General features: G+C 44.5%; 2 protein-coding genes across 3 annotated transcripts in view; one reads left to right on the top strand and one right to left on the bottom strand.

Annotated features, from left to right (window-relative positions):
- Positions 1-4,099: 4,099 nt before the first annotated feature.
- polr2k (RNA polymerase II, I and III subunit K) lies at positions 4,100-19,022 on the bottom strand. The gene is made up of 4 exons (XM_038810094.1): positions 18,893-19,022; positions 12,402-12,485; positions 6,157-6,249; positions 4,100-4,334 (listed from the first exon to the last, which is right to left on the bottom strand). The coding sequence occupies exons 2-4, from the start codon at positions 12,460-12,462 to the stop codon at positions 4,312-4,314; spliced, it is 177 nt and encodes a 58-aa protein (XP_038666022.1). The 5' UTR covers positions 12,463-12,485; positions 18,893-19,022; the 3' UTR covers positions 4,100-4,311.
- Positions 19,023-19,105: 83 nt separating this feature from the next.
- The window catches only part of fbxo43 (F-box protein 43), a 29,349-nt gene continuing 23,739 nt past the window's right edge, over positions 19,106-24,715 (top strand). For both annotated transcript variants that reach the window (XM_038810093.1, XM_038810090.1), the window contains exon 1: positions 19,106-19,264. The gene's annotated coding sequence lies outside the window, so the exon portion shown is untranslated. The remainder of the gene's footprint in view (positions 19,265-24,715) is intronic.

The following is a 24,715-nucleotide window of genomic DNA, read 5'->3' as shown; positions in this document are numbered from 1 at the left end:
AAGGTTCAGAATGATGACACATTAATGTAAATAAACTAAATCTAATCTTAGTTTTCAGCTCCGCGGTTGACATCTCCAAATCTCAATTAATCTAGCCTCCCACGCATGTGCTGGCTGGGATTTAGCCACACATACAAGGTTCATAACTTTTAACATTGGTCATGCGCACCGATATGTTCCCAGTGAGGGAAGAAGAGAGGTAAGAAATAGGAACCAATAAATTTAAGAAAGGAGAAACAGGCTCCAATATTGGATTTGGCATGCATGTTAAGAAAGCTAAGGCTTTCATTGTAAACTTCTTAAACTAATGAAAATTATAATAAATGGTGGCTTAACATGTTTTTACTGAGGTTTTAGAGAACAGTTAGTATAAAAGTTGCCATGGCATAAAAAAGGTTCTGGTTTAATGTATCGGTTGCCTACCAAGTAATATTTAGTCAGTATTGCTTTGTGTGTTTGTTACAGTAACAATCTTAAAATGTGAAATGTGTTCCTTTGAGTTGGTCACTGGGAATTCAAGTATCTAAGTTATCGGTCTCTCCAGAAATTGTAATTACTTTCTAAATTCTACAAAATGCCATCCGTTTGTGTAATCTCTCTTCATAATTTAATCAGGGGAGTGCAGGTATCATTCTGCTAAAATAAAGACAGGAAAAGCTGAAAATATTCAGCAGGTCTGGCAGCATCTGTGGAGACAGAACCATTCAAACCGATGACCTTACATCAGAACTGGATTCAATCCCGAACTGTTATGGTCTGGTTAGGAAGGATGAGCTGACCCTTCTCCTTGTCCCACTACTGGGTTGGTTATAACAGAGTTTGAGTTTTTTTTTTTTAAAAGGTGATATTGCCAATTCAATATGGGCTTATCTACGTGTAGCTCCAAGAATTAAACCAGCCAAATTCCTTGAGTTAACAAGGAGTTAGAATACTTACTAAAATTAACTCCGGTAAAGATGCAGAAATTAATGAAAAAGACTTACAATGTGCAAATATGTCCAACTTCCCACTAATACGAAAAAACACAGCCATGCACAGAAAGAAATAAAATATTAGAGTATCACACCTTAAAAACTTGGCCGAATATAAAGAAAAATTATTCACAGATTGTTCAAATGCTTCACAGCCGGAAAGTCACTTTCCACAGTGGTTGCTGATGCTTTTGTTTCACTGTTCTATGTAGTAGCTGCTCCACAGTCATGGCTGATTGATTCTCTCTTCCCTTAAAGCCAGCAATGGAGAGTTAGAATCCTCCTTTAAGAACTCTCAGTTTGCAGCATTGAGGTCTTCTGGTGGGTTTTCAAACCACGATAGGGTTCAGCTTTGTTGAGAGGTTTCAAAGAAAGTGAGCGATAGGGCTAAGGCTGCTGCCCCTTGTGGCAGTCTCTGTCTCTCTCCGTTAGTTCAAATCCAGTATATTTTATAACAAGATCTGGATTACATGACCTCTGTGGTTTCAAATTGGGGCTTATCTGAGCCAGTGTCTCAAGTGCACCATAGACTACGGGCAGGATTCTCCAGTCGCCGAAATCGTGTTTGGCAATTAGCCGGAGAATCCCCATTTGGGAAGATTGGGACGGTGCAACTTTTGCGACGCTCCGCTCCCTCAAAAACGGCGTGCAGCCGAGATGGCCTCAGGACGTCACCTGAGGCCCTCCCCCGATGGGCCGAGTTCCCAAGGGCGTGGAACACTTGATTTTGTTTTTGGGAATCTCGCGTGGCGGCTGCGGACTGAGCCCAGCGCCGCCGCCACAGTCGGGGATGAAATGTGCCGCTGGCAGCGGGGCCTTCATCGGGAGCTGGTGAGGTTGGTTCCGGGGGCAGTGTTTGGCAGGCTTGGTCCGTGCGTGACTGGCGCCATTTTGCACGGCGTGGCCACAGTAAATCCCCAGTCGTAACCGCAGGCAAAGCTGGGGGCTTTACTCTGCGCGGCTGCTAGCCACCCCCCCCCCCCCCCCCCCCCCCCCCCCCCAACCAGAGGGAAGATTGGTGCAGCTTTTGCACCATTTTTTCTCCACGTAAAACGCCACTGTTCCCACGCCGGCGTCAGCACTTAGTCTGCAAATCAGAGAATCCAGCCCTATGTCTCTAATGAAGTTGCTTGTGGCCTTCACAATTTAAACATCATAGCTTGCTGTAACCCAGTGTCCTTTAACACAAAATGTTAGCAAACAGTTTACTATATATGTGAATATGGATATATGTATATCAATGTCATAACAAATTTATAATCTGTTTACCACGTCTTTGTAACACTAACAGAAGTTTGTGAGATATTGATAATTAGCTTTAAATGTAAAATGCAGTCTTAAGGGCCATAATAGGATTCTAATTGTTATTTAGTAATGGAGAACTTGACTGTTACTGGAAAAGACAATCATAGAATACCTACAGAGCAGTAGGATGCTAGTCGGCTCATCGGGACTGCATCGATGCTCCTAAAGAGCACCGTAACTAGGTCAATTCCCTGCCATCCCCGTAACCTAACCTGTACATTCCTGAACACTAAGGGGCAATTTAGCACAGTCAATCCACCTAACCTGCACATCTTTGGACCATGGGAGAAAGCCGGAACACCCAGTTAAAACCTATGCAGACATGGGAAGAATGTGCAAACGCCACACAATTACCCAAGGTTGGACTCGAACCCAGGCTCTGCCAATGTACTAATTACTGTGCCACATGACATGTTGTCAAAGCTTTGCGTTTTGCACTTATCAGGACATATTTGCAAGAATAAAAATTGTAAAGAGAATAACAATTTATATTGCATGAGATGAGTACTGATTGGTTGGCAAGTAGACTCTGATTAATAGAGGCATTACCATGGAGAATGCAGTAGGGAATGACTAACTTCCAAGGTTTTGTTGAAATTCAAACCAGGCAGGTCAAAGCCGATTGATCAAGGCATTGACATGCAGAATGGCTGTCCCTGGGTCTTGTTTAGTTGGAAAAGATGGAATGTGTAGACACGCTTCTTCTGTTTGTGCCTATGTGCAAATATATGTAGCTACTAGTGTACGGATGTGAGCCACACTGCGAACCTGACCGATAGTCTTACTTTGGTTGTCAGTGTAATTCTTAGCACAGTAAGGATGTTTCCACTAGTGCTTAGCACGATAAGGTCATTTCCGCAGAAGCACAAATAATGCAAGACACAATGTTTTGAGTTTTGCAAGCACGAGCCTTTGATACGATCCGCCAGTCATTGGGACGTACGGCCTACATACCTGGTATTACACCGGCAATGAAATTCATATACCACAATACTCATTTGTAAGCTAGGCAGAGCGCCTTTTTGGCTTGACAACAGAATCCCATTAGTGGAGAATACATAGATTAACATAGAACAGTACAGCACAGAACAGGCCCTTCGGCCCTCAATGTTGTGCCGAGCCATGATCACCCTACTCAAACCCACGTATCCACCCTATACCCGGAACCCAACAACCCCCCCCCCCCCTTAACCTTACTTTTATTAGGACACTATGGGCAATTTAGCATGGCCAATCCACCTAACCCGCACATCTTTGGACTGTGGGAGGAAACCGGAGCACCCGGAGGAAACCCACGCACACAGGGGGAGGACGTGCAGACTCCACACAGACAGTGACCCAGCCGGGAATCGAACCTGGGACCCTGGAGCTGTGAAGTATTTATGCTAACCACCATGCTACCCTGCTGCCCCTTTTTTTTAAAAACCATTCACTTTTGCCTAGCAGCAACAGCATTAGCAACATGAGTGATATTCAAGGGCAATTAGGGATAGACATTAATGTTGGCCTTGCTCTTTACACCCAATCCAGTGAACAAATAATAAAACTGAAAGAAATTTCACCTGACTATCTGTAATTTCCTTTCTTTATTAAGTTATCCACTTTTACCCTGAAAAGAGCACAAAATAATTCAATCAACCATGATGCCACGTCTTAGCTGGGAGCTACAGGTTTGTCATGCACCAATACCATTGTGTTGATATAAAACAGTAATTTCCTTTACTGCACTTTGATTTTCATTGCATTGAGAGGAATGCATTTATATTTTTATATTGCAAAGGATCAAGTGAAAGTAAAAGCAATAAACTGATGGACCAATAAGCTGGAAAAGTATCAACTACATGGAAGCATTTATTTTCATCAATCAAACAAAACTGGTCTTGCAAATACTCTAGATTTGAAGGATACAAGCAATATTTTATATTAACATAAAAATATCAAAGCCTTTCTGCCTGGTGAAATTTACATATGTGACAAAGTTGAATGGTAAACATAGCAATTCTTGTTAGTTCAAGTTTAAGGAAAACATTGAATTTCATCGAGCATCAAAAACAACCACTGTAAAGGTTCAGGTTAAGGAAATAAATGTGAATCGTGAAACTACAACTACTTGAAATCAAAGTATAAAACTTTATTTTGTTATGAACAACCCTGGATCTCTTCAGTGTCCTAGTTAATACCATCTGTTGAACCAAGCTCCCAGTTAAATTCTAGTTAAATTATTAAATGTGTAAAACTATATAGTCACCAATTTTTTAAACAGATAGTTCACTGACTACTGTAACAGCTATAAAAAAATGCTAAAATGTTTAGCATTTTTAACTTCCCATCAAAAGTTTTTCAAGCTCACCAAACTTAGTTTCCAATGTTGTATTTGAACTTTTCTTGCACCAATTGCTTTCCTCAATGTAGCTACCACTGACATTCTGATCAGCATGCAATAGAAAATATGTGAGCTAGAGGGAAGGGAAGATGAACAGTGCCAATCTTTCTTCTCCAAGCTCGAGTAACTCACTATTACTTTAGCTGCTTGACAAGCATCATCTTTGGTTATTACTTCATCTATTTCTACATACAAATCCACCTACTTGCCTCTATTCCCATCACCCTCTTCTTCTGCCTCTGAGAAAGACTACTTCTAAATCTCTTACCAGAATCTTGTAACTTCCTTTTACCACATACAAGTATTTCCACCAATTCATTTGATAATTGTTTTGCTTCCATCTGGTTTCAGCCCCACAGATTGCAGATAGTCTCCAATCACCCACACTTAACTCCCGCTGGACCTTTCTCCCACCATCACTGTTATTTCACAATCTATATCCATGGTACCCATATCTCAACATCCACTCCTACATGTCCCACTCCTGCCATTTTATTTCTCCAAAGGGTTTCTCCTCCTGTAACATTGCTGTCACCCCTCGTTTGCCAACAGCTTCGTGTTTTTGGTCTCCTATATGCACACAAGTACCCATACAATGGGAATGAGATAAGTAGCCAGATAATCTATTTTTAGTGATGCTGGTTAAATGTTGGCCAAGACAGTGGAGAACTCTTTTTCAAATAATGCCATTAAGTCTCTCGAGTGGACATTCAATGTCTCATCCAAAGATTGGCATCCCAGATAGTGCAGCACTGCCACAGTCCTGCAATAAAGTGTCATCCTGGATTATTTGCGTTAATCTCTGGAATGGGGTTTGAAATACGTTATAAATTTAAGGTCTGAGTGCTATTGTTGTCCAAGCTGACAAAGCCTCTTCCCCATTGCTCCCAACTCAAATTCTTTTACTTCATGCTTGGTGTCCCACTTCTTCCACATTTTTTCACATGAGGAGCAGTATAGAAATTTAGCTGTTCTGTGAAATTCATCCAAATGAAATAAGCAAGTTCAAGATAGGTTATTGAGAATTTTGTCACAATCTGGTCGGCGATAGCCTGCTCTCAATCACGATCATCAGCACACTGTTTGATTCCTCATATCTGCTACTGTAACCTCAACAATGCTAAGTACAATGTTTCCATTTCCCACACCAGCAATCCATACCCATTACTAAAAGTGCTAGTAGTAAACAGTTAGTAAGTGTTAAATAATGGGAATTTATAAACTTTATAGCAAAGGTACGATGATACAAGAATAAATTAGGCAAGGAGTTCATAATTACAATGTAATGCTTATCAACTGTTTCAATATCATTAATACACTCTATATTCATCAATCAAAGAGGACTAAACTCTGGTATCATCAATAAACCTATCTACGGAAGGGAAAGGATTCCAATGATGGATGGGAACACGTAAATCACCATATGCATGCCATATATTTTCCAAAATAAGCACATTATGATATGAAATATTTGTATGCTATATTGTTTAAGGATACATCTTTTTGTTCTCTTCTTGTACATTATTCTGTAACCACATTCTCTGCATCGGATAGGATCTCTGGCTTTAATTTCATTTTCAGTATGACATTCTGTAATAAATAAATAAATGGTTCAGTATTCAAATTCAACCTCAATTATATTGGTGCATAATTCATTTTATTTTTAAAAACTGGTGCAAGAACGTTAATATTGCTCATGTACTTACATGTATACACTCAGAAACAGATTAACTTGATCAATGTTATGTCAGCTGGAGGAATGGGCCAGATGTTTGGCAGTGAGTCCTGTTGCCAGCTTACAGTGGCAAATCTACTCACTGGTATTGGTGCCAATTAAATACTCCGTATTAAACAAGACTACTTGGCGCAAGAATGGTTGCCTTTATCGGCCGGGGCATTGAGTTTAAAAATTGGCACGTCATGCTGGAGCTGTATAGAACCGTAGTTAGGCCACAGTTGGAATATAGTGTTCAATTATGGTCGCCACACTACCAGAAGGACATGGAAGCTTTGGAGAGGGTACAGAAGAGGTTTGCCAGGATGTCGCCTGGTATGGAGGGCATTAGCTATGTGGGGAGGTTAGATAAACTCGGTTTGTTCTCACTGGAACAACGGAGATTGAGGGGCGACCTGATAGAAGTCTACAAAATTTTGAGGGGCATGGACAGAGTGGATAGTCAGAAGCTTTTTCCCCAGGGTGGAAAGAGTCATTTACTAGGGGATATAGGTTTAAGGTGCGAAAGGCAAAGTTTAGAGGAGATGTGCGAGGGAAGTTTTTTTTTTTTTACACAGAGGCTAGAGGGTGCCTGGAGCTCGCTGCCATAGGTGTTGGTGGAAGCAGGTACTATAGTGACGTTTAAGGGGCATCTTGGCAAATGCACAGACCTCTAGTACACAATAACAAAGCTTCATTAGAAATTGATATTAGGATCAAACAGCAAATGTGACTTTTAAAAGGCAAGTTCTGATTGTAAACAACATACAACAAAGCATCAAAAGGGCTACATTTACTAATCAAATGAGAATATGACAATTCATTGAACTCACAAAATGGGCAACTATTTTGAAGGTGGCATATTCGAGGTGAGCTCTTGTAATTTAGATCATGTGCAACATCAACATCATTGTACAAGGTATTTTTCCTGACTGTAACATTTATGGCACAAACTTTACTAAGGAAAATATATTTTATGTACAGGAGAATGGTAGATTTCCATGATTACGGTATATTCTGGGTGTTGCGGCTACATGAATAGCTCTGATTGCATTAAACGTCCTCCAAAGTAACACCAAAAGAACTACAACATTTAAAATGATTCAAAAATCAAACGTTTGGGAAGCAAGCATTCATTGTGTTTGCTATCCCATGGTATGCAGTAAAATGGTTTTAATATTACAATAGTGCAACAGTTGACTTTTTGAGGGAGAGTCCAAACTTGCGGAGAGGCGGTTGAGCACTGCCAATCAAGACCTGGGGAGTCAAGGAGTAGGGTGGCATATTTTGTCTTGCTTTGTATATAGTTAAACTTCAATAAACAAATGTATTAATTTTCACCTCGACGAGGTCCATCAGGGTTGTAGCTGGCAGCTCCTGGAAATTTTTTTTGGGGGGGGGGGGGAGAAGAGATCGGCCTTCGAAGTTTAAAAAAAATTCCTGCAGCAACATTACGTTTTTTAAAAGCTTTTTGGGACAATCTATCCTTTTGAGTCAGAGACTGAATACTGGGCACTGTATATTGACAGACTTTGCTGTTTCTTTGCAGCTATAAACTTACAGGAGAGGATAACTTTTGGAAGAATTGGAAGCCATGGAACCAATGCAGTTTTCTGAACGGGACTAGAATTGACTATCAAGCAAGCAGCCTAGTTGGACAGGTATCCTATTCCAAAGATTGAGGATCTTCATGCAAAACCAGCAGGGGCCTAACGTACATAAAACTAGACATCAGCCATACATATCAACAAGTGGAATTAGATGAGGATTCAAGAAAATTTGTAACGACGAACGCCGTCAAGGGTTTGTTCCAATACACCCTGTTATATTTTGGTCTGTCTTTAGCGAGCACCATCTTTCAGCGCACCATGGAAAATTTACTGCAAGATATACCCAAAGCAGTGGTATACCTAGATGATGTTCTGGTCACAGGTGTTTCCCAAGAAGAGCATTTGGCAAACCTCAAAGAAGGTGCTTAAAGAGGCAGAGATGCGACTTAAATGAGGGAAGTGTACAGGCCCACAAGGTCACTTACATTGAATTTAAAGTCGACACCAAGGAGCTACATCATCTAGTAGAAAAAGTCAAATCTATCAAGGAAGTACCAGCACCTAAGTACTTTTTTTGGCATCGTTAATTTCCACGGCCAGTTTATACCAAGGCTCTCAACATTACTGGCACCGTTACATCCGTTTTTAAAAGAAATGTCAACATTTTTATTGGAGCGCATCACAAAAAGAAGCCTTTGAGAAATTCAAACATGTTTTACAATCTTCAGACTTGCTAGTCTATTTCAACCCAAAGAGAGATACTCCTAATATGCGATGCTTCATCCTTTGGCACTGAGGAAGTGTTATCCCATCTCTTTTGCATCAAGATCCTTAACTGATGCCGAGAGAAAATACTGCCAAATTGATTAGGGCCTAGCTATCATTTACAGGGATAAAACAATTCCACCAGTATGTGTAGAGCCATCAATCCCCAATCCCCATCAATCACAAGCCATTAATAGGGTTATTTTGTGAGGACAAGCCTATTCCTCCCATTGTATCAGCCAGATTCCAGCAGTGGGCTTTATTTCTAGCAGCTTACAACATGTTCTGATACAGACCAAACCAAATCTCGAATGCAGATGCCCTGGGGAAACTTCCACCACCCCCAGTACCACAAGAAATAATGTTAGCCCTCAACCTCTTGGATACAATGCCATCAAAGCAAATTCAGGATTTGACTCAGAGAGACCCTATACTGTTGGGCGGCATGGCTGGTGGCACAGTGGTTAGAATTGCTATCTATGGCACTGAGGATCCAGGTTCATTCCTGGCCCTGGGTCACTGTCCGTGTGGAGTTTGCACATTCTCCCCATGCCTGCGTGGGTTTCGCCCCCACAACCCAAAGATGTGGTTAGGTGTATTGGCCACACTAAATTGCCCCATAATTGGAAAAAATGATAATTGGGTACTCTAAATTTTAAAAAAAGAGACCCAGTACTATCCAAAATTAAGTGTATGGTCCTCCACGGATGGCACTTTGATCGGACCAATTCAAGCCATTCCAGCTCCGCAAAGACAAACTGAGCTGTGAGGATGGGTAAATCCCTGCAGAGCTATTAATGGGGAGGTGCCTCTGGACCAGTCTTGACCTAGTGTTCCCCAATTTAGAAGGGAAAGTGGAGGTGAAACAAGGTATACAAATGAGATATCACTATTCTGTTGAAGGTTCTTGGAGGTCAATGACTTAGTATTATCCACAACTTTAAGGCTGGCCCAGCCTTGGTCCCCAGAAATATCATAACAAAAACAGGCCCCACGTCTTATCTGTTGACCTCCAAGGAAGAAAAATAGGGAAACGTCTAGATCAAGGAAGAGGGAAACTAACACAAGACAAGCAGAGCCAGCGGCGGAGTGGTCCCATCCGGCGGCAGAGCGGCCCCATCCAGTGGGAGAAGTCTGATCCAGCGGCAGAGAAGTCCCATCCAGCGGTAGAGAAGTCCCATCCAGCGGTAGAGAAGTCCCATCCAGCGGTAGAGAAGTCCCATCCAGCGGCAGAGAAGTCCGATCCAGCGGCAGAGAAGTCCCATCCAGCGGTAGAGAAGTCCAATCCAGCGGTAGAGAAGTCCAATCCAGCGGTAGAGAAGTCCCATCCAGCAGCAGAGAAGTCCCATCCAGCGGCACTGACCAGCACTCCTCCAATAGTGTCAGGTTCAATGGGACCAGTTACTCCAGAGATAAGGCCCTGCCATGTTCCAATGGGAACTAAAGCAGATGTCTGCACTAATGCACCTCCTGAATCTACAAACCATCTGACTGGTGCTCAAGACATCACTACACAGCAAAGGCAGAGCCAGCTAGTCTGAAATTTTGAGCGACTGTACTGTGTTATCAAACCATTCTGTTAAAAATGGACTATTCATGTAAATAGTTGTCTGTTCATAATTACTCGTTTATTCATAAAGAGTAGTAAAGAGCTTTAAAGAAGAATGTGTGGAATGGCAGTTGACTCGTAGAGTGGCGGAGCACGAGTCCAGACTCTCAGAGCAGCAGGTGATCGGTTGACTCGCAGAGTGAGAGTCCAAACTCGCAGAGTGGTAGTTGAGCACTGGTCAGTCGATACCCAGAGAGTCGAGGAGTAGAGTGGCATTCTTTGTCCTCTTTTGTATATAGTTAAACTTCAATATACAAATTTATTAACTTTCACCTGCCAAGTGTAGCCATCTGGGATGGCCACTTTCAGTATACAAAATGGCCATTCGCAGAGCCTATAGGGAAAAATGGACAATGCAAAGCAACAAGCAGGCACAGAGCCCGAATGTATATTTGGAAGGCAGTCAGCAGACGGAATCAAAACTCTGGGTCGATTTACATATTGATGGCCCATCTCCGGGAAACATGGAACGAGTGCTCAGGTAGCCGATACTGTCCCAGACAGTCCAGCGCCATTACCCCAACCAAAAGACACAAACAAAGCAAGGCCAACGGCCACCTAGGACACGCCCAGCCATCAAGGCACCCACCGCTTTATTGGTTTAGATCGATGACAATGATCAAGAAGCTGCCCAATTAATTGGGACCAAGTTTAAGGCCCGCCTAAAAGCGCGCGAAGCCCCTCCAAGTATAAGAAGGCCAAAGGTTCAGTCTCTTGGATTCCGCTCTCAAGCGGAGAGACCCTTCCACCAGCACCACCAGAAGCAAGTAAGTTCAAGTTCAATGCTCGCTACCAAACGGACGACCTTAGCTGTACTCCTGTTACCTCTTCGAACCCAACAGCCTCAGATCCGAACAACGGCCATTGTTCTTCTGACCTAAGTGGGCACCTGAAGTTAAGTATAGGTGTTAGTGATAGATATAGTTTAGCCTGTAGTGTTACTGGACATGAGTAGATCATACTGTGTGTAAATAAAGTAGTATTGACTTTGAACTAACTAACTGGTGTATTGGCTCTTTGATCGGTATTCGGGTTGAACCCTGTGGCGGTGTCGGGTGATACCTGGCGACTCTGAAAGCATACTCATAATTATGATTAAGAAAGGCGACCTTATTAACCGCCATATTTATAGCAAGTAAACAGAGCAACACAGGTAGATGCTGAGCCTTGCAACTATTACAAATATCCTAATACTTATTATTCCAAAGCGCTGGAAACATTCAACAGTTCCTACCACCAAACCTGCCCCCATGGATGGGGAAGGTTGTGCAAGCCAATCTAATCTTTTCTCTTCCTCCTGTACAGCAGGCACTCAACAATAAAGACCTGTTCTCCAGTTGCTGTGTAGGCTGTTGTTAAGCTAGTCACTAGGTACATCAGACCAACCTAATAATAATTCACTGCCTCTTCTTCCATCAGTACACCCCTACCAAAAATAAAACCCAACATTATTTGTCTATTGCTGTTAGTTAAGACCGGTAATTCAGAGGGTGTAAGCCTGTGTCATGCCACTCCAGATGAGCACCCTGTTTATTTTAATTTCACTTGACTTGGAAGATTCAGAGAGGACAGCCTGTGTCACATAATGGGAAAACAGGTAGGCAATGCCACAGCCTGCACTGGGACAACACAGTCGCACAACACATGTGCTTTGCATGCTTCCAAACACATCTGACAATGAGATAGATCCTTATGGGGAACCAAAATAATAGTGTTGAATACTGTAGTGCAAAATGCAGAGTGACACCAGCACTTTCTGCAACACACAGACAAAAGCAAATTGGATCTTGGAGAAATAATAGGACTTGATTTTGTCATCAGATAGGATTTCAAGATAAAAAGAAACAAGTGTTAAGGATGAAATATTGTAAGAGATCTTCAAATATTAAATAGGCATCGTTTTGAAGCTGGAGAGTTTCACATAACATACATGGCAATTCTTCAATCCTTAAAACTCTTGGATTTTGTAACAGCACCAGTGGTGAATTAAGTAACGGAAGAAAACGCCACTTTAATCAGATCATAGAATTTACTTAAAATCTAAGAAGTAACACAACAATCTATTTTTGTCATTCAAAATTGTGGTCCAGGTTGTGATTATTACCTCCACAAATATAGACCATGGGTTGTTGTTTTGGTGGCTGCAAGTCCTTCTGGGCATCCATTTCTATTAGACGTTCAGGTTAAACTGAAAGAAAATGAAACAAATGTGAATAATAATATAGTACTGAGGTTTTGTATTTAATTAGATTAGAGAGTTTTTCTCAGGTTTTCTAAATTTAGACAGTTACATGCCATATTTTGATTTGCTATAGAACTAGCCAGATGTAATAATGTTAGATTTGAAGATTGTCAGCAAACATATTGGGCGCGATTCTCCCAAAACGGGAGAAATCGTAAGGCTGGCGTCAAACCCGGGCGGGTTTGACGCCAGCGCGCCCCTTCCCGACCGGGAACCGATTCTGGTCCCCGGTCGGGGCTAGCAGCCCGACGCCGCAAGCTCCAGCATCACGGGCTTAACGAATTTCGTTAAGCCCACTTGCCAGAGTTAGCGCCAGCTGACGCGTCATATGACGTCAGCCGCGCATGCGCGGATTGGAAGACTCCAACCCGCGCATGCGTGGATGACGTCATCGCGTATTTGCGCGAAACCCGCGCATGCGCGGGCCGGGATGCCCCTCAGCCGCCCCGCGAATGGATACTGCGGGGCGGCAGAAGGACAAATAGTGCACGGGCATCGGGCCCGCTGCCCGCGATCGATGCCCACCGATCGCGGGCCCATGGCACCCTTGGCACGGCCGTGGTACTGCCGTGCCAATCGGTGCCATGGTTATAAAAAGCGAGTTGTTCCCGCCGTTTTTACGAACGGCCAGACCAGGTCTGTTTGCCGTTCGTAAAAACAGCGTAAAGGGCTGGGACTTCGGCCCATCGAACAGCTGTGAATCGCTGCCGGCCGTAAAAAAACGGCGGCAGCGATTCGTGTCGGGAGTTGGGCGGGGGAAGAATAGCGGGAGGGCGGGAAAAATGTCGGGAAGGCCCTCCCGCTATTCTCCGACCCGTCGTGGGGGTCGGAGAATTTCGCCCATTAAATTCAAAAACATAAACTATAGTTGGTAAACCTAACATCCAATTTAACTTCCCATGACAGTTTCATAACTCAAGTTTAAATGTGCTACATTCTACTGGCAAACTTCAATAGTATAGCTGTTATTTTTGCTAGCCACGGACAACTGCAGATATCCATATGTCTAGATGAATGCGGCTCCAACTTTCAAGGATTAGCAAAATTACGGGCAATTCAACCTGATGGCCACCATATCTACCACCTTAAATATCCACTCCCACCACCAGCAGCACAGGGTGACAGCATGGACTAATGAACAGGTCAGAGAACGTGGAGTCAAGAGACAAGTGGGAGAACTGGCTTCAAGACAGAAAGCAAAGTGGGACTAAAATTCAGAGTGGTAGAAGGCGGGAAGTGGTTGTGTTCCACAAGGACATTCACTGCAACCACTGAAGTTCACAATTCAATTAATAATCTAGACTTTGTAACCCAAAACATAAATTCTAAATTTGCAGATGACACCAAATTGGGGAGCACAGTTAACACTGAGGAAGACACAACAAATTACAGGGGAAGATATTAATAAATCTTGCAGGATGGGCAAATGAAGTTCAACACAGTTAAATATGCACAGTTAAATCTCCACATCCCAGTTAAATATGCAATAGTGCATTTTTGCAGGAAGAATAGAGAGGTCACATTATTTGGAAGGTGCAAGTCTAAGTGGAGTACAGGAACAAAGATATCTTGGAATACAATTCGATCTATGTCAGGTTACACCACAGGTTAGTTCGGCCATAAATAAAGCAAAACAACACCAGGCTTTATTTTTAGAGGGATTGAACTGAAAATTAAAGACGGTATGCTAAATCTGTATTGAATCTCGGGTAGACTACAGAGTACTGCATGCACTTCTGCTTGGTATATTATAAAAAGGATTTGGAGGCGCTAGAGAGGGAGTAGAAAAGATTTACACGGATGATACCAGAAATGCACATCAGGAAGCGATTGTAGGCTGGATCTTTTTTCTCTTGGAAAAAAAAACTGAGGTGTGACCCAATCATAGCATTTAAAAGTTTGAAAGATTTTGATAGTCAGAAAAAGAATGCTTCCTCCAACAAGGGGCTTATCAACCCAAGATAACGGCAAGAAATCCAATAGGGAATTCAGAATAATCTTCTTTACCTAAGTGAGAATGTGGTACTTGTTATATAAGAACATGGCTGATTGTTTTGTGGCTCAGCTCCACTTACCCACCCGCTCACCGTAACCCTTAATTCCTTTACTGTTCAAAAATCTATCTAGCTTTGCCTTAAAAACATTCAACGAGGTAGCCTCAACTGCTTTACTGAGCTGGGAATTCCACAGATTTACTACCCTTTGGGTGAAGTTCCACTTCAACTCAATTTCTAAATCTACTCCCCCTTATTTTGAGGCTATGCCCCCTAGTTCTAGTTTCACCCGCTGGTGGAAACAACCAGGAGTGGTTGAAGTGAATAGTATAGATGCACTCACAGAATTGTTATACCAGAGTAGCACTGCACTCTTCCTTTTCAGGTAATATTCCAATTCTCTCTTGAATGCCTGTATTGAATCTGTCCCCACCACACTCTGATGCAGTGCATTCCAGATCCCAACCACTTGCTGCGTGTAAATGTTGCTAATGTTTCTTTGGCCAAGTATCATACATCTGCATCCTCTTGCTTTTTATCCTTCCACCAATGGGTTTTCCAATCTACTCTGTCCAGACTCTTCTCAATATTCTCTTCTCCAAGGAAAACAGTCCTAACTTCTCTATATACATAACTTATGTTCCTCATCCCTGGAACTGTTATCGTGAATATTTTCTGCATTCTCTCTAATGCGTACACATCTTGCCTAAAGTGTGGTACCAAGAACATAATACTCCAGTTAAGATCAAACTCGTGTACTATACAAGTTTATTTAACTTTGCATTTGTGTTCTGTGCCCCTATTAATAAAGCCTTGTATGCTTTATCGCCCACTCCAACCTGAACTGACACCTTCAATGATTTATGCACATATACACCCAGGTCTCTGCTCTTGCAACCATCTTTAGAACTGCACCCTTATGTTCATGATTCAGGCACGGGGGCAGGGAAGGAGGCTGAAGGAGCTACCTTTTAAAGTGGTTGGGAAGAGTTTTAGGTATCTGAGGATTCAAGTGGCCAAGGATTGGGTGCAGCTTCACAAGTTAAATTTGGGCAAAGCAGTGGATCAATTGAGAAGGGATTTTTGTACAGGACATGCTCCCACTGACGTTGGCGGGGAGGGTTCAGCCAGTGAAGATGACTGTCCTTCTGAGACTGCTTTTCTTTTTTCAGTGTCTCCTGATGTTTGTCCCAAAGACTTTTTTCGGAAGTATGAATGTGGCGATATCGAGGTTTAAAAGGACGGGTAAAACCCCAAGAGTAAAGAGGACACTCCTGGAACGGGCCCGCGGGGAAGGGGATTGGCTCTTCCGAGCTTTATCAACTTTTACTGGGCTGCCAACATATCGATGGTCAGAAGTGGGTAGTGGGGGAGGGGTTGGTCTGGGAGCGGATGGAGGCAGCACCCGGCAAAGGTACGAGTCTGGAGGTTTTACTGACGGCGCCCCTGTCATTCTCGCCGGCTCGGTACTTCACAGGTCCTGTGGTGGTGGCATCCCTGAGGATGTGGGGGTAATGGAGGCAGCATGAGACTGGAGGGGGCGTCAGTGTGGTCACCGATCTGTGACAATCACCTGTTTGGCCCGGGGGGGGGGGGGGGGGGGGGGGGGGGGGGCTGGATGGGGGCTTAAGGTATGGCAGCGGGCAGGGATTGAGAGGTTTGGGGATCTATTCATTCAGGAGGGCTTTCCGACCTTGGAGACATTAGAGGAGGAGTTTGATTTGGCACGTGGGAATGGGTTTCGGTGTCTTCAAGTGCGGGACAAGTGTTTCCTCGCCTCCCCCTGAGGGGACTACAGGATAAAGTGCTGTCAAAAACAGGGGTTGGAGGTGGGAAGGTTTCGGACATATACAGGGAATTGTTAGAGTGGGAAAGGGCCCCTATCAGAGAGGTGAAGAGGAAGTGGGAAGAGGAGTTAGGAGGGGAGCAGGAAACTGAATTGTGGGAAAAAGCCTTGAAAACGGTAAATGCATCCTCGTCCTGTGCTAGGCTCGGCTTGATTCAATTCAAGGTAGTCCACAGGGCCCACATGACGGTAGCTCAGATGAGTAGGTTCTTCGAGGAGGTGGAGGACAGATGTGGGCGGTGTGGGGTTAGGCCGGCCAACCATGTTCATATATTTTGGGCATGTCCGAAACTGAGGGAATTCTGGCAGGGATGTTATGTCGGAAGTCCTGGAAGGTAGGGTAACTCCGAGTCCAGAATTAGCAATATTTGGGGTGTCGGAAGATCCGTGGGGAAGAGGGGCGGGCGGGGGTGTGTGAGGGAGGCCGATATCCTGGCCTTCTCCTCCCTGATGGGACGGATCTTGCTGAGATGGAGGGACTCGGAGCCCCTGAAATCAAGAGTGTGGGTCAGCAAGCGATATGGTAGAGTTTCTCAATCTAGAGAAAATCAAGTTCGCTCTAAGAGGATCAATACAGGGATCTGCCTGGAGTTGGCAGCCGTTCATCAATTTCTTTAACAAAAACTAAATGTCAGCAGTAAGGGGGGGGGGGAAGGGAAAAGGTGGGGGGTAGAAAAATAGGAGGAGTGGTAATGTTAAATAAGGACAGATAATTTAGTATACAGGTAATTGGGAATAGGGCGGGAGAAGTGGGATACGTGGTTTACTGTTTGTTGTTATTTTAGGGGGTATTTTGTGCGTCGACCCATGCGGTTGTTTTAGAAATGTCAATATGTTAAATTGTGAAAATTACAAATGCTTCAATAAAATATTTTCTTAAAAAAAAGAAATGCACCCTTTATTTTATATTATATATATACATTCCTCATACCAAAACCAATCACTTAACACCTCTCTGCATCAGATTTCATCTGCCACTTGCCCACCAACCGATGTCCTTTTGAACTTTTGTATTGACTGCAAATTTTGAAATTGTGCCCTATCCACCATGGACTAGGTCATTAATAAATGTCAGCAAGACCAAGGGTCTCAACATCAACACTTGGGAATTCTAAAACAAAATTTGACATCAAATTCGGATCCATGTTGCTACAGTTTCTTTTATTCCATGAGCTATACCTTTCTTCACAGGTCTGTTGTATGGCACTTTACAGGTCTCATAACATGTTAGGAAATATCCGGCATCTATTCAATCTTATTCACGGGTGATAGTTAGTGGGCAATCCTGATTTAAGACCATAAGACACAGGAGCAGAATTAGGCCACTTGGCCCATCGAGTCTGCTCCGCCACTCAATCATGGCTGATATTTTTCCCTTTTCCCCAGAATCCCCTCATTAATCAAGAACCTATCTCTCTCCATCTTAAAGACACTCAGTGATTTGGCCTCCACAGCCTTCTGTTTCACCGAGATAAAGAACAAAGAAAAATTACAGCACAGGAACAGGCCCTTCAAGCTTGCGTCGATCCAGGTCCTCTATCTAAAACTGTCGCCTATTTTCTAAGGATCTGCATCCCTCTGCTCCCTGCCCATTCATGTATCTGTCTAGATACATCTTAAATGACACCATCTTGCCCGCCTCTACCACCACTGCCGGCAATGCATTCCAGGCACCCACCACCCTCTGCGTAAAGAACTTTCCACGCATATGTCCCTTAAACGTTTCCCCTCTCACCTTGAACCCGTGACTCCTAGTAATTGAGTCCTCCACTCTGGGAAAAAGTTTCTTGCTATCCACCCTGTCTATACCTCTCAGGATTTTGTAGACCTCAATGAGGTGCCCCCTCAACCTGCGTCTTTCTAATGAAAATAATCCCAATCTACTCAACCTCTCTTCATAGCTAGTGCCCTCCATAACAGGCAACATCCTTGTGAACCTCCTCTGCACCTTCTCCAAAGCATCCACATCCTTTTGGTAATGTGGCGACCAGAACCGTACGCAGTATTCCAAATGTGGCCGAACCAAAGTCTTATACAACTGTAACATGACCTGCCAACTCTTGTACTCACTACCCCTTCCGATGAAGTAAAGCATGCCGTATGCCTTCTTGACCACTCTTATCGACCTGCTCGGGCCACCTTCAGGTACCATGGAGCTGAACACCCATATCTCTCTGTACATCAAATGTCCCCAGGGCTTTTTCATTTACCGTATAGTACGCAAGATGAAAGGAGGGCCACTCGTGCAGCCCAGGCTGCCTACCACTCACCCAGACCCTCGGCCTGATCGTCAGCGGCAGTCCCCCAAAGCAAGAGGAGTTAAGGGAAAGGAAAATACTGAGTGGGAATGCCGGATTGGGGGGGGGGGGGGGGAAAGAGGGGGAGGCAGCGTCCGTGAGGAGTAAAACAAACAAGTGAACGTTTAGAGACCGCTTCGCGCTCGGGGAGCTGACTTATCGGTTTTCTCTGCTGCCGATCAATTTATTTTTGCTTGGGATTGAGCGCCGACCTACCCGCTCCACCACGCGCGGCCTACCGCCGAGCCTCCCTCAGTCGAAGCCTCTGGAAGGAAGATGCTGGCGCGCGCCGGGAGGGGCTGCACCGGAACTTCCGGTCGAGGAGGAGGAGGGAGACAGTAAGGCGGCTGCCGATTGGCTGCCGCGGCCGACAAATCAGGATTTTGGATACGAAATTCGAACCGCGGAGCGCTCGGTCGGCGCCAGAGAGTGAGTGAAAGAGAGAGGGGGGGGCCTCCGATCAGTTAGCCAGCCTGGAGGGTGAATGGCGCTCAATCTTCGGTATGACCACGGAAAGGAGAGCAATGTTGGTTCGGTTTAACGGGAGGGTCGTCGTTTGAAGGGCTGCTGACCGTTGGCGCCAGTGGTGTAAGTGCCCGTGTTCGATGGTTTAAATGGTGGCTCATCTCCCATCTCCCTCCCTTGTCCTTCTCTTCCACGGGGCTCTCCGTCTCCCTGCTTGTCTGCCGAGCCGTTCTTTCCAATTAATTCTCTTATTGTTTTTGCATTAAAACCTATTCAATTTGGACGCCAAGTGGACTTCCTGCCGCCAGTCGGCCGGTGGTTTGGACTTGAGGCATCCGGGGCTTCCCGTCGGTGAACCGCTTTTAAGTTGCTGAGCAATTGCTTCACTGGAGAGGAGTTGTGCCTGGTTTCTAACGTGTGTCTGTGTGCATCTTGCTTGTGGGATGTGGGGGAAACAGTGACCGTGGCGAAAGCCTTGTCCATGATATTCTACTTATTTGCAAAGGGGGACAGTTAGCAAAGACTGCAGTCATGCTCATTTGGATTTTGATTCCTAGCTTGACCCTGAACTGCCTTTTCTGCCTGTGGGTCTTTGTTTAAAACGAGCCACTGTTCGTTTATTTTAGTTGGAAGGTTGCATAGCTTGAATATACATGGGGTGTGGCAGTGCAAAGTAACATAAATATATTTCCATTTGCTAGTCTGATTTTTAAAAAAAGGATTTTCTGTTCGGTTGTGGAATTCGCTTCCAGAGTTGGTGTTTTGAGGCTAAAGACTCTCAATATTCAGCGCTTAGAATGGATAGGTGATTGAAGCATGTGGGGTAGGTAGATGAAGGGAGATGGGAACTAAAATTTTCATCCGTATAGGGCCTTTTGATATAGTAAAGCATGCCAAGCTGCTTCACGTGAGGACATCCAGCAACATTTGACAGTGCCACATCAGCAGATCGGAAATTGGGAGCAGCAGCAGGCAATTCAGCCCTTTAGGCTTGCTCTGCTGCTGTTCGATAAGATGAAGGTGGATCTGATTGTGGTTTCTTCTCTGCCTTCCTGTTTCATGTGGGACTGGGATTGTGAAAGTCTGCTGGGCGATATGGGCGGGCAAGTAGCTGGTGGGTGCAATTCAACACAATTATGTGAACCAAGGCAAGAGAACAAAAGTAGGATTCCTCAAGCTTGCACTGCCATTCAACAATGTTGAATTGAGTGGCACAGTGGTTAGCACTGCTACTTCACAGTTCTAGGGACCTGGATACAATTCTGACCTCGGCTGACTGGATTTTGCACTTTCTCCCCGTGTCTGCGTGCGTTTCCTCTGGGTGCTCTGATTTCCTCCCATAGTCTAAAGATGTGCAGGTTAGGTGGATTGCCAAGCTAAATTGTCCCTCGGAGTTGGGTCGGGTAACTGTGTTATGGAAATAGGATGGATTTAAGTAGGGTGCCCTTTCCAAGGGTCGGTACAGACTTGATGGACCAAATGACAGCCTCCTGCACTGTAGGGATTCTATGAATGCCATAGAATCATAGAATTTACAGTGTAGAAGGATGCCATTCAGCCCATCGAGTCTGCGCCAGCCCTTAGAAAGAGCACACAACTTAAGTTCATGCCTGCATCCTATCCCGTAACTGCACCTAACCTTTTGGACACTAAGCGCAATTTTGCATGGCCAATCCACCTAGCCTGCACGTCTTTGGACTGTGGGAGGAAACCCACGTAGACACGAGGTGAAAAGTGCAAGCTCTTCACAGTCACCCGAGGCCGGAATTAAATCCGGGTCCCTGGAACTGTGAGGCAGCGGTGCTAACCATTGTGCCGCCCACATAGCTGACCTTTTAAAAAAAATAAATATATTTGTATTATGGATTTTTCATTATCAGCATTGAAACAGTTAAAACAATGTTGCAAATAAAAAATCAAGAAGCCACTCTAGCTTAACCCCCCCCCCCCCCTCACACAATTAAACCACACCCTTTGACAACTGACAGTGACTAGCTCATTGATTAAGGAAATGAATGGCTGCCATCTTGGGTAGAACCCTTCTGCCGACTCCCAATATGTACTTGTCCTCCAAATGCAAGAATAGTATGAGGTCACCCAACCAAGCCGGGACAATGGACAGAGTAAAAGATCTCAACCCAAACAGAACTCGTCTCCGGACTATTAATGAGGTAAAGGCGAGGACATCCACCTTCACCCCCCTCTGCAGCACTGGTGAATGTCTGATATCCTGGAAAAAAAACACACCGATAGACATGGCCTCGGATCAACATTAAGTGATCCTTCACTCCAGAGGAAAAAAAACGCTCATCCTCGCACTCGTCCATTGAGCCCTGTGCACCACCTTGAATTGGATCAGACTAAGCAGAGAGCAAGAGGATGTGGAGTTAATCCTGCGAAGAGCATCGCTCCACACCTCATAATCCAGAATAGGACCCAATTCAACATTGCTTTTCACCTTTACCTCATCCAATGGTGCAGACTCGCTTACAGGATCTGGATTCAAATTACCAAGATGCTTACCCCACCAGATCCGGCCAAAGAAGATTCTGTTCGGGGAGGAAGGTGGTGCTGGGGGAAATGCATTGTGAAATATAGCAAATCTGAAGATATCTAAACGGATTGGAACCAGGGAGTTGAGATTTTTCCTGAAGCTGGCAATCCTTTCCTCCCCGAACAAGTCCCCAAATCTCTCCAAACCCGTCCATCACCTGTCTAATTTAAACCCGCTGCCAAAAAGAGAAGATTACTGCAGATAGGGACCAGCAAAGACACTGAGCCAAGTTTAAAGGTGTCAGAACTGCTTCCAGACATGCTGAGTGGACACCACCACTGGGCTTGCCAGAGAAAACGGCAACGGTGCAGTTACTAAAGCACCAAGGCTGGACCCTTACCGAACACTCCTCCATTTGCCCCTATGGAACTCGGATCATTACACTACCCCAGTACTTTCTCAATATTAGCTGCCCAATAATAAATTGGGTGAAGCTAAACCTCCTGACTGTCTATCCCTCCACAGATCCTTGGGTCTTGCCTGCTCAAGTCAAAGAGGATACTAATTTGTTAATTCTGATAAAGAAGGACTTGGGAGAAAATTGGGAAGACACAGGAAAAAAAATCTCAAGAGTACATTCCCCTGCCAAGGACGGGGGGGGGGGGGGGGGGGGGGGTTAACCTACTTCTGTAAGTCAGATTTGACCCCATTAACCAGACTAGTATGATTTTAATTTATGAAGCAAGGTCTAAATGTGGGCACCTGTGCACCCAGATAACAAAAGCTGGATCTGGCAAGGTGGTAACATCCCCAGATGGGCTCTCCTCCCCTGGGGGTTAACCAGAAAGCATTTGTCTTGACCATATTCAACTTCTACCCAGAGAATGGTCCAAAATGGACAACCCCACCTCATGCCCCTATTCAGTGGAAAATAGCCCAGGTTCATTGCATTTGTGTGAACACTAGCAGTGGGGGCTCTAAACTGTACGGATACAGGTTTTTAACAAAAAAAACAGGATATAAACTTTTGCCAAAATCCAAACCTCTCAACAATCTCGTATCTCCACTCCTATCATATGCCTATTCCGCGACCAGGGAAACAATTGCCTCCGGTCCGAAAAGATGACATTTAAAAGCCGATGTATATTGCCTGACAACTGCTGACCCTTGACAAAGCCTATCTGGTCCTCCAAGATCATCTCTGGGAGGCAGGACTCCACTGCAGTGCCAGCACTTTAACGAGTAATCCAGCGCCCACATTCAAAAGTGACATGGGTCAATATGACCCACATTCCGTACGGCCCTTGCCCTTCTACAGGATCAGGGAAATAAGAGGCCTGCGGTAGATAACAAACCCCGGGACAAGGAATCATTAGAATTTAGAACAGTACAGCACAGAACGGGCCCTTCGGCCCTCGATGTTGTGCCGAGCAATGATCACCCTACTCAAACTCACGTATCCACCCTATACCCGTAACTCAACAACTCCCCCTTAACCTTACTTTTTAGGACACTACGGGCAATTTAGCATGGCCAATCCACCTAACCCGCACATCTTTGGACTGTGGGAGGAAACCGGAGCACCCGGAGGAAACCCACGCACACACTGGGAGGACGTGCAGACTCCGCACAGACAGTGCCCCAGCCGGGAACCGAACCTGCGACCCTGGAGCTGTGAAGCATTGATGCTAACCACTATGCTACCGTGCTGCCCATTAAACGTATAGAATTAGAGGAGATCATTAAACATATAGAATTTGACTGATCACTTGCTCCGTAAACCTCTTAAAACTCAATGGGGAAACCGTCAAGGCAAGGGACTTTACCTGACTGGATCAAATACATGGGGCACAGTGTTTAGCAGTGCTGCATCACAGCATCAGGGACCCGAATTCGATTCCTATCCCGGGTGACTGTCTGTGTGGAGTTTGCACATTCTCCCTGTGTCTGCGTGGGTTTCCTCCCACGGTCCAGAGATGTGCCGATTCGGTGGATTGTTCATGCTAAATTGTCCCTTAGGTGAGTTTGCAGGAATAGAGTGGGGGATTGAGCCTAGGTGGGGTGGTCCTTCGCAGGGTTGATGCAGACCCGATGGGCCCCTGCTCCACTGTCTGGATTCTGATGTTCGAATTATCTTCCACTGTAAAGACTGATGCAAAATATCTGTTTAACTCCTTTGCCATTCCCTTGTTCCCAATAACTATCTTCCCAGATTCATTTTTTAAGGGGCCTATGTTCACTTTGATCTCTCTTCCCTTTTACAAATTTAAAGAAACTCTTGTCCGTTTTTATATATGCCACGCGAGTTTTCCTCATTTATTTTCTCTTTATTGCCTTTTTTTAGTCCTCTTTGCTGGATTCTGAATTTATCCCAGTCTTTGGGGTTATCATTGACTTTTGCCGCCTTTATATGCTTTTTCTTTCAACTTGATGCACTCAACTTCCTTGATTAGCCATGGTTGGTTTATCCCACTCTTAGAATCTTTCCTCCTGACTGGGATATATTTTTGCTGAGTCATAAATTACCTCCGTGAATATCTGGCACTGCTTATTTACTGTCTTTCCACAGTCTTCTTTAGCTAACTCTATCCTTATTTCATTGTAATTTCCTTTAAGTTAAACATTATTGTTTCCGACCCAAACTTCTCTCACTCAAACTGAAAATTCTGTCATATTCTGATTACTACTTCCTAGGGGATCTTTAGCTCACAGCTATTGCATTGTATGTGGGCAGTTCTGGAATCCACATTATAGGAGGGATGTGATAGCACTTGAAAGGGCATAGAGGAGATTTGCCAGGCCTGGGCTGGAGAGTTTTGGCTCAGAAGCGAGATTGGATAGACTGGGGTTGTTTTCCTTGGAGCAGAGAAGACTGGGAGGGGGAGGCATGACCAGTGGGCAAAGATTTAAGATAAGGAGCAGGAGGTAGAGGGGATGTGAGGGAAAAACATTTTCACCCGGAGGGTGGTGGGAGTCTGGAACTCACTGCCTGAAAGGGTGGTGAAGTATTTAGATAAGCACTTGCAATGCGAAGGCACACAAGGCTATAGGCCAAGTGCTGGAAAATGGAATTAGAATAG

The sequence above is a fragment of the Scyliorhinus canicula genome, chromosome 10 (assembly GCF_902713615.1).
Source record: "Scyliorhinus canicula chromosome 10, sScyCan1.1, whole genome shotgun sequence".
Classification (NCBI taxonomy): Eukaryota; Metazoa; Chordata; class Chondrichthyes; order Carcharhiniformes; family Scyliorhinidae; genus Scyliorhinus; species Scyliorhinus canicula.
Note: the sequence above shows the minus strand (reverse complement) of the source record. Positions and strands in the feature narration are given on the sequence as shown.